The sequence below is a fragment of the Drosophila innubila genome, chromosome X (assembly GCF_004354385.1).
Source record: "Drosophila innubila isolate TH190305 chromosome X, UK_Dinn_1.0, whole genome shotgun sequence".
NCBI classification, from domain to species: domain Eukaryota; kingdom Metazoa; phylum Arthropoda; class Insecta; order Diptera; family Drosophilidae; genus Drosophila; species Drosophila innubila.
Window position 1 is genome coordinate 31,321,943 of NC_047626.1, and position 9,977 is coordinate 31,331,919.

The 9,977-nt window shown below is 34.6% G+C and overlaps 1 protein-coding gene across 1 annotated transcript; it reads right to left on the minus strand.

Annotated features, from left to right (window-relative positions):
* Positions 1 to 4,623: 4,623 nt before the first annotated feature.
* LOC117794036 (ficolin-1-like) lies at positions 4,624 to 6,191 on the minus strand. The gene is made up of 3 exons (XM_034634492.1): positions 6,095 to 6,191; positions 4,935 to 6,005; positions 4,624 to 4,876 (listed from the first exon to the last, which is right to left on the minus strand). The coding sequence occupies exons 1-3, from the start codon at positions 6,118 to 6,120 to the stop codon at positions 4,759 to 4,761; spliced, it is 1,215 nt and encodes a 404-aa protein (XP_034490383.1). The 5' UTR covers positions 6,121 to 6,191; the 3' UTR covers positions 4,624 to 4,758.
* Positions 6,192 to 9,977: the final 3,786 nt, after the last annotated feature.

Here is a 9,977-nt window from a genome sequence, read left to right on the forward strand (position 1 = left end):
CACAGTGCAAAGCTGAGTTTTCCAATGAGAAAATATTCCAGTTTTAAAGTGACCAGCAATTAGTCCGGACCTCAATCCCATTGTGGATCTCTGGGGTATTCTATCCTCTGCTATGTTCAAAAATTGTCGCCAGTTTGAGACAGCAAATCAGCTCAAATTGGCAATTGAGCAAGAATGGTCAAAAATTGACCAATCTCACCTTCAATCTTTGGTTAGTTCCATGTCATTCCGGCTAAGCTCAGTTATTATGAATAATGGCAAGTCAATTGAATATTAGCTTTACTAAATAAAATCGAATTTTTTTAATTTTAGTTAATTAAACCATTAATTTGAAACAAATATGAAAAAGTCACATATAATTCTTTATAATAAAGTAAAAATTTAATTTAAGTTTTTTCTGTCTTAAGCTAAGATTTCTGAAACTGTTTTCTCTTTTTTTCTTTTCTATTACCATAAGCAATAAAACTGCATACCAAAAATTTTTCGACGTACACTTTTCCATTTCTAATTTAACAAAAATATGCGTCACATATAATTCTTTCACTGAGGTATATTGCGAAAATATTTTCTTTCTGCCAGCTAAATCAATAACAAACGAAGAGTGCAAAACGTAAAACGTTCGCCATCTTCTTTCTTGTCTCTCTGAGGGAGCTGAAAACTGTTGAGAGAGACAGTATGTAATAAAGAGCTGCACAAAATGTTTTGAAATTTTACTTCACTACTGTACAGTACTTCCAGACACTTTGTTCTAGTGTAGCTTTGACAGCAATGTTATATGTTCTACTATTTTGTTTTGAAATAGAACAAGCACAACAGAATATGAAAATTATCATTACAGTGCTTGACAGTGCTTGAGTTCTATTGGGAAGTAAAATTTCAAAACAAAACATGTTAGTATAGTAAGAAAATCATAATTGTTCTAGTGTACAGCGAGTGCACTAGAATATAGAGAAAAAAATGAACGCCTTAACTCTCTCTTAGCTTTTCTCTCCTTCTTAAAGGGTGGTTAATATCTAGCTGGTGTACGACCTCTCATAAAGTCGCAAAAAAAAAGATCCTCAACGGACCGTGAGTTAAAAGAATTGTCATATATAGAGTGTACTACTCCTAGCGTAATATCGCTGCATAATAATCAGAATCCTAAAGATAGTGGCCGCCACCGCCACGCTGTCGATGGTAATTTTTGTGCGAATTCATTGAATTCGATTAGCAGCAGTGAATTGTATGGTGCATTAAGCAATGCCAAAAAATTTTGTCACACAAACGCCATCCTTGGCAATTTGTTTTCGGTATGTTTGTGCCACCGAATAAGCGCCATCTGTTGATTATATATAGTGTCAAGCTATAGCAGGCAGCTTTGGGTCATTCGCTACTATAATATTATTGTGTGATTAAATTACAATTGTTTTCTTAATAGCTTTTTTTTAAATGAATTTTTAATTATAGTTCTAGTGTACAGCAAAAAAATTTTCAAAACGTTTTGTGTTCTACTTCAACAAGCTTCTAGATCTGTATGGTTCTAGTTATGTTGTGTTTTGAATGTTTTGGTTCTATTTGGCTTGGGTTCTATAGGTTCTACTGCTTGACGTATAGTATTTGTTCAAATATCAAAAACTTTTGACACTGAAGTATTTGTTTTGAATTTGAGCAGAGTGCTTGTAGAACATAATTTTTGTGCTTGTGCAGCTCTTTAGTATGTAAGCTGTGGAAAGGGGCAGTAGCCGTTGTGTACGGAGATCGAAACTGTTGTGTGTTTTTTTTTTACGATAAGTAAGCTTATGAAGATTTAGAAGCCAAAATTAAGAAATGTTTTCAATTGTATACACGAGAACGTGTAATTGTCGAAATGGCCGTGGGATAATTCATTTTGCGCGGCCTACTGATAACTAGTATTATAAATCTTACTAGTGTTGAGCAGTATCAACACTGCTGGAGTGGGACGACAGCAGAGGCTGTCATCGAGTGTGGCTCTGGTGTGAGTGTGTGTCAAAGGTGATGACTTGACATCACTCTCGGTATGTCTAAAACAGCTTAGTTTTAACCAATTTCTCTTCGACTCCGATATATTTATTAAAAAATTTACCCAAAGCGTTGCGATATTTGCGATAAATATTTTTATACCCTGAGCCCATTGAAAATGGGCAAAAAAGGGTATAATGTGTTTGGCAGAATGTATGTAACAGGCAGAAGGAGGGGTGGCAGACCCCATAAAGTATATATATTCTTGATCAGGATCAACAGCCGAGTCGATCTAGCCCTGTCCGTCTGTCTGTCCGTCTGTCCGTCTGTCTGTCCGTCTGTTTGAACGCGTCGATCTCAGAGACTGTAAGTGCTAGAGACTTCAAATTTGGAATGCAGGTCTGTGAATACCATACGCAGGTCAAGTTTGTTTCCAATTTTTGATACGCCCCCTTCGTCCACAAATTGAAAATAACGATTTACAGGCGCAATTTTGACATAGCACTCCCTAACTGAACAATCAGTTGAGAAGTATGCGTTTTAAACGACCCTGAAAATTTTAAAGCGATTGACCCATAAATAAAGAAGTTATTTCGGAATTTAGATTTAGTTGAATAATTACATTTGGATGGCAAATCAAACGTGCGAGCGAGACAGCATGTTCACGTTTGTATGCAAGGCGCACAAACACAGTAAGAAATAGTACCAATTTTCTTTGGGCTTCGATTTCAAGTACTATATGACCTAGAGACTTCAAATTTGGAATGCAGGTTTGTGAATACCATACGCAGGTCAAGTTTGTTTCCAATTTTGATGCCACGCCCCTTTCGCCCACAAATTGAAAATAACGATTTACAGGCGCAATTTTTGACATAGCACTCCAACTGAACAATCAGTTGAGAAGTATGCGTTTTAAACGACCCTGAAAATTTCAAAGGATTGACCCATAAATAAAGAAGTTATTTCGAATTTAGATTTAGTTGAATAATTACATTTGGATGGCAAATCAAACGTGCGAGCGAGACAGCATGTTCACGTTTGTATGCAAGGCGCGCACAAACACAGTAAGAAATAGTACCAATTTTCTTTTGGGCTTCGATTTCAAGTACTATATGACCTAGAGACTTCAAATTTGTTATGTAGGTTCCTGGATACCATACGCAGGTCAAGTTTGTTTCCAATTTTAGGTGCCACGCCCCCTTCGCCCACAAATTGTACAAAACGATTTACAGGCGCAATTTTTGACATAGCACTCCCTAACTGAACAATCAGTTGAGAAGTATGCGTAAAACGACCCTGAAAATTTCAAAGGATTGACCCATAAATAAAGAAGTTATTTCGAATTTAGATTTAGTTGAATAATTACATTGGATGGCAAATCAAACGTGCGAGCGAGACAGCATTTTCACGTTTGTATGCAAGCACAAAGACAGAACGAATAAGTACCCATTTTTTTTGGTACCAAATAAGAATTGCGATAAGCAAAAATATTATCGATATCATGTAATGAAAATGTTAATGTATAATTTATGTATACAAATATACAATTTGATTAAAATATAATTGTGTTAATATATAAATATGTATTTTTGCATGGCAAAATCAGCAGAAGCTGATAGCTATGTATGAAATTGCATGAGAGAAATGCGATCATTTTGCAGCACTACTCTTGCATCTTTGCCGAGCACTGAAAGCTGCAAAATAATATTTTAATTATTAATATTTTCGATTCCTTATACATATATAATAAGTATCTGCTTATTATCGTTGTAAAAAAACTTAGCATTTTCCGCTTTAAGAATCTCATAAAATTAGACATTGCCTTTATTTCAAATTTCGCGCGCACTGCAGCAGCCTTTGGCAGGCTTGAATTTGTTGCGTAAGTGGAGAGAGTGAGAGGAAAATGGGTGCTGCCAGATTGCAGGCTGAGCAAAGTTGTAGTTTGTGGCTACTCTTGACACACGCTACATCGATAGTGATTATGATTATGATTGAAGTTTATCATTTCTAATTAATTTTAAACAAGTTTATTATATTAAACTTATTTAAAATTAATTAGAAATTGATAAATTGGTAAATCGCAAGTCGTAATCGTAATCGAGTGATGTATTAGTTCAGTGAGGCATTAATAACGTAGTCTGCAGTGATAAGCACAGTGACTTCAGAAACCGAAAGTTGTTCATAGTTTCGTGTGTAATTTTGATACCCTGAACCCATTGAAAATGAGCAACAATCAACTTTATAAAAGAGGACATGGGCTCAGGGTATCCTACTGTCGAGCGTGCTCGACTGTAGCTACCCTCACCGCGAGCGAAGAGCTGGTAGGCGATGAAGGAGCAGGGCGGAGCCCCTGTTCTTTTATTTTGCAACATGTTGAATGTGATCGCGAGTTGTGGAGCAATCGCCTTTTGTTTGCCAACGAGGGAGCAGGGGAGAGTGCCAGGAGAGGGATTAGAGGGGGGGAGGGGGTCTGAGTAATGTGTGTCTTTCAATTGTGTGGAAAATAGAATTCGACTGTGAGCAAATGTCTGAATTTATGAGTCAGTGTAAAGTTGGCCAAAACAAGCAGTCAACAGGCAGCAACAACAACAACAACTAGTGAAAAGTGATCGACTGTTAGTTGCCCAGTACACATATCTTCGCAGTCGTTTCATTCAATCAACATACATGAAAAAAAGATTTAATAAAAAATAAATAATTAAACTATCTACAAACATGTGTAATAGAATATTTTTTGAGGTATCGCAATATGTATTTGACCAGATGGAGCAGATTTCAAACATTGTAGAGTCTTCGAATTTACTTCTTTGGCCGAATCATCATGACTGCTTTTTTGAGGGAGTAATGAAATTCTTTAAAAGTGCTCCAATTGACGCCCTTGCCATAGCTGTTATCATTGTACTTCCCTGCCAAGTTGCTGTAAGAATTCAAGTTAATAAACGAAGCTTTGGAATACAATTAGCATTTCATCATACCTATTGTGACACGCATTGTACCACCAGGCGCCAGTGAAGTCTACGGCGCAGTTTCCGTCTTTCTTATTATCATTATCTTCATCTTTGGTGGTAAATTTCATGCCACGATGTACACCGAATGAATCACCCGCAGTTCCCCTCGCAGTTCCCAGAGTGCGTAGGACATATTGTTGATCTTCATCGCCGATTGCAAAGTTGTCATACATCTCAAATCTTTCATTTCCCTCGAAGTCTTCTACGACAAAAAGTAGTTCCTGGTTCCTTTCTTCCGTCAATGCGTGTATTTTATCCAATCCCAAGAAGAACTCGCCATTCAAATCTCCGAATCCCTCTTTGTATGCAGCCCAGTTACGATAGAAGTCGACAGTTCCATCCATCCTCCTCAGGATAATCGTCCAACCTCCTCCTCGAGTTTCTGCATCGCAGGCCACTTTAAAAGGTTGACTGCTAAACTTGGGGATGAGTATTTCATTGATCCCACTGGACTTGGCGACGGTACAACGGGGGTAAGATTTCTTAATAAGTGCATCAATCAGCTTTCCTTGTCGTTCCTGTTCCGACCTAAGAGTTTGATTATTTAATTGTTTATTCGGTGCAACTATCAATTTATCCAGACGCTCCAGCTCCGCTGTAAGAAAGTGAATTTTCGATTCTTTATCAAGGCCATCTGTTTTCAGTTGTTCCAGCTCTGTTTTAAGGAGTTGAATATTTGACTCCCTTTTAACTCCGTATTTCTTCTGTTGTTCAAGCTCTGTTTTAAGGAGTTTCATGTTCGACTCCTTTTCAATACTATCCTCCTTCTGTTGTTCCAGTTGTGCTTTGAGAAGTTGAATGTTTGACTCCATACCAACTCCATCTTTCTTTAGTTTTTCCAGTTCCGCCTTCAGACTTTGAACATCTGTTGCCTTAACCAGATCGTTCATAAACTTTTCTTGACGATTCTGAATATCCATTGCCTTAACCAGATCATCTATGAGTTTTCCTTGTCTTTCCTGTTCCGCTTTAAGTGTTTGAAGATCCATTGCCTTCATTAGCCCCTCAATCAAGTTAACGTATTGTTTCTGCTCCGCTCTAAAAAATCATTTATTTTAGTTTTCACTTTGTTTGTGCTTTTGAGAGCTGCTTTCGTCACTAGCGTGGACCAGCTAAAAGGTTCTTACCTCAGCTCAGTTATTTGTAGATTCATTGATTGAAATAATTTAGTCTCATTAAATTCAGAGACGTGTATTCCATAAGAAACCGAAGTTAAAGTGTTTATTATATAGACTAGATATATTATTTTGTGCAACATTTTGCGACCGAATTTCACCGAATACCAGAGAGGACTGACTGAGTCGAAATTTGACAAGTGACCAAGAAGTGAATTTGTAAATGATTATCAAAACCATATATATAATATACTTTGTATATGTATCTATAAATTTTTACTCGTGTCTACATCCACAGAAACACTCAAGGTTATGCAGCCACAATTTCCGGAACTTTCGCTTTCATGGAATGCTTAGCTTTTTTTATCAACTCAAGTATTTTTAAATACCACATACACCAAAATAGATGCTAAGTGCCAGTGTAGTTTATAAATTAAACATTTCGTTTGTCAAATATCAAGAATTAGCATAAAATTCTTTCTTTATAGTCGCTTTATTTATATATATAAACTAAGCCCATTGAAAATGGGCAAAAAAGGGTATAATGTGTTTGGCAGAATGTATGTAACAGGCAGAAGGGGCGTGGCAGATCAAGTTTGTTTTATTTTTGATCGGACTATATTATATAGCTGTCATAGGAACGATACATCGATAATGAAGTTTTAGCATGAAAAAGTTTATTGTTTTTTGAGATATCTCAACTAAACTGATAGAATATGCATTTGTGTTGGTTTTGTACTTTTTGACCACATCTGGCTTATTTCGGATCCATATATAATATAGCTGCCATCATACATAAACTTTCAGTACAGAGTACCTGGGCACAGGGTATCCTACTGTCGAGCGTGCTCGAAAAGTTTGAAACCAAATTCGATCTAAATGCACAGCACAGAAATATTGTGAGCAAGTTTGGTTGCTTAATTTTGAACAGTCTCTGAGTTGATAGAGTATTCAAAGGCACAAGTTCATAGCCCTTTTATACCCTTTTTGTACTGGGCAACAGCGGCAACTTCATTGTGTCCGCCTTACAAGCCAACAACAACAACAAACAGACAAACAAACAAACGAACACAGAAAACAAACTCGAATCGCCTTAAATTGTGACATGGCTGGCAACTGGCAAGTTTAGACCAGGTCAGAACCGAGTTGTTAGCCAGTTAGACTGTTAACTGTTTTGATTGCTGTGTGCTGTGTTTTCATATTTCAAATTTGCCGCTTTATGGCAGCTGAGTAATTACACAAACTTGTTAACTGGCCTGTAAGAGCCAACTCAGCTTTGGGCTTCAATGTCATGCACAATTAGCTGGAATTTGTGGTATGCTCTGATCGGTTTTATGGTCGTTGAGGTTCTCCTACTACACCACAAAAGCAGGCTTGCAACATCTTGTGGCAAGCTAATAACACCCAATTCCTTATTGGAATTATGACAAATATTAAAACAAAAACCAAATGTGGATACGAAACTTAAGAGCACAAAACTGGTAACTTAGAAACAGGAATTTAATACAACATAAATAAAATATAATTATAAATTTTAAATTACCTTTTCTAAATCAAAAATACTTTATTTAAAATCGATCGATTTAAATATAACAAATTAGGGAATAAAATCTTAAACCAATTATTATAAATAATGCATAATTTAAATTTGAAAAAAAAGCAAAAAAAAATTTAAAAAGTTTTTGAAAAAAAGATAGAATTGATTAAGTATTTAGTATACAATTTTTTATTATTTGTATATTATTATACCCTGATTTTTATCAATTTTGGGTGTTCTGAACGTTTCTATGGCAATTTCCTTTATATATGTCCACCATAACTATGATTTCTCTTAGTTTTATTTTAGGTTATTACCTGTTATTGCAATTCTTGAAATATTTATCAGAATCCGCTTAAGATTTCAATTACAAAAAGCTTACGTGTCGTATACTTGATTCAATTAAGGCAATGAGCATTTCTAGGTTAAAACGTGCTATAAATCGCAAAGTCAACGATATATCTAGACATTATCACTTTAGTCGACGACTGCAGTTAATTAAAATGTTGCCAGTAATTTGCTGCTCCTTTGTAGGTCCATATATATATATATATATATATATATATATAGATTTTACATTTCAATTTATAATTCAATTTGCAGCTCATAAATTTGCCAAAGTGTAAAATTGCTAAATTTATAACTTTTCAAGGTGTTGATTGCCTTTGAAACGTACACGTAAAAAGGACCTAATCGATGCTGTCGATGTCTAAATGAATAGTTGACAGCGTTAGAAATATTTAAAATAAAATATATATTTTACTGAACTTCCAAATAAATTAGTAAATAATTTTAAGCTTGTCGCCAACTTTTCAAGTGTTTCAATAAATAGCATAGAAAAATATTTCTATTTTGTTGATCAAAATATATAAAGATTAAACTAGATCTATTAATATAACATGTTGTTTTTTTGTAACGAAAATGTATTAAATATTTGTTTATTTTAGAATTCATAATACAGCTCTTATGATTATAATTCAGACGATTAATGATATAATATTTTGATCAAAATAAAAATATTTAACTAGATCTTTTAACATAACATGTTGTTTTTCTTTGAGTAACGAAAATGTATTTAATATTTCTTTATTTTTAGAATTCATAATACAGCTCTTACGATTATTTGTCACACGATTTTGTGATATAAAATTTTATAAAGAAAATAAATATTAAGCAGGAGGTAATGCTATGCTATCTTTGAAGTTTTTTTTTGCTACTGTCTGACTTTGTATAGAGCAGTAGCAGAGCACATAGCATATGCTATGCTCTGCTCTGCTATGTTTCGTATTGGAGCAGAGCAATAAAGCAAAATAAATTATTATTGCTCCAATATCTCCTGTATAAGGTAGTAAATGACTATTCTAATAGAGCAATTGATTTACATTTATAGGTACATATTAGTTTAAGTAAACCATTTTATATTGATTATAGTATTGGTTTGGACTCTTAAAATTTGGTCACATAAATGTAAATGAGAAAATGGTCTAAAATTAAAATAGAAAAACAAATTAGAAATTAAAATTATTTAAAATATTTATTTATTTGTTGAGTTATCAAATAAAATAATTGTTTTTATATATTTGTTTTAGTTTTAATATGATTCAGATTCTTTGTTCGTTGATACGCAAGCCAAATAGAGGCGAATAAACTCTTCAGGATGAGTATTGATTAGAATATCAAAATGGCAAACAAGATTTTTGCTGTTTTGCTTAAAATACAAGGAGGAGGGGCATTGAGTGAAGAAAGACCAGATCATCTTATATTCATCATTCATTCAAAACAATTAAAACAAACAACAGATGTAATAATACCATTATGTTGTATATAATTATAATTTCATTTAGTATTCAAAATGGTAATGATATTTATGTTGCCGAAGTTGATTATTAGAAACCCACAAAACAAACCTCTACACGAGGTAAAAGTCTAGTAGTGAAAGCAATTTAGCCCCAAATTTCTGATATCCAATTGTGACGAGCAAAATCAGTTTAATCTAAAATTTTAAATAAAATATAAATAAAAAGTGATGCGTAAGAATACGTTGATAGAAGTGAAACTTCCCTATGCAGTGCTACGGTAGTGGTCATTTTTATAATTGTCATGAAAACAGCAAAAGGTATAATGTGTTTGGCAGATATGTAACAGGCAGAAGGAGGGGCGAGACCCATAAAGTATATATTCTGATCAGGATCACGAGTCGATCTAATTCTGTCTGTCTGTCCGTCTGTTTGAACGCGTCGATCTCAGAGACTGTAAGTGCTAGAGACTTCAAATTTGGAATGCAGGTCTGTGAATACCATACGCAGGTCAAGTTTGTTTCCAATTTTGATGCCACGCCCCTTCGTCCACTAAATTGAA

Coding starts and splice junctions, on each gene's coding strand:
- LOC117794036 (XM_034634492.1), bottom strand. CDS start 6,120: ATGAATCTACAAATAACTGAGCTGAG. Junction 6,006..6,094: donor CTACAAATAACTGAGCTGAG/GTAAGAACCTTT, acceptor ATGATTTTTTAG/AGCGGAGCAGAAACAATACG. Junction 4,877..4,934: donor TACAATGCGTGTCACAATAG/GTATGATGAAAT, acceptor GAATTCTTACAG/CAACTTGGCAGGGAAGTACA.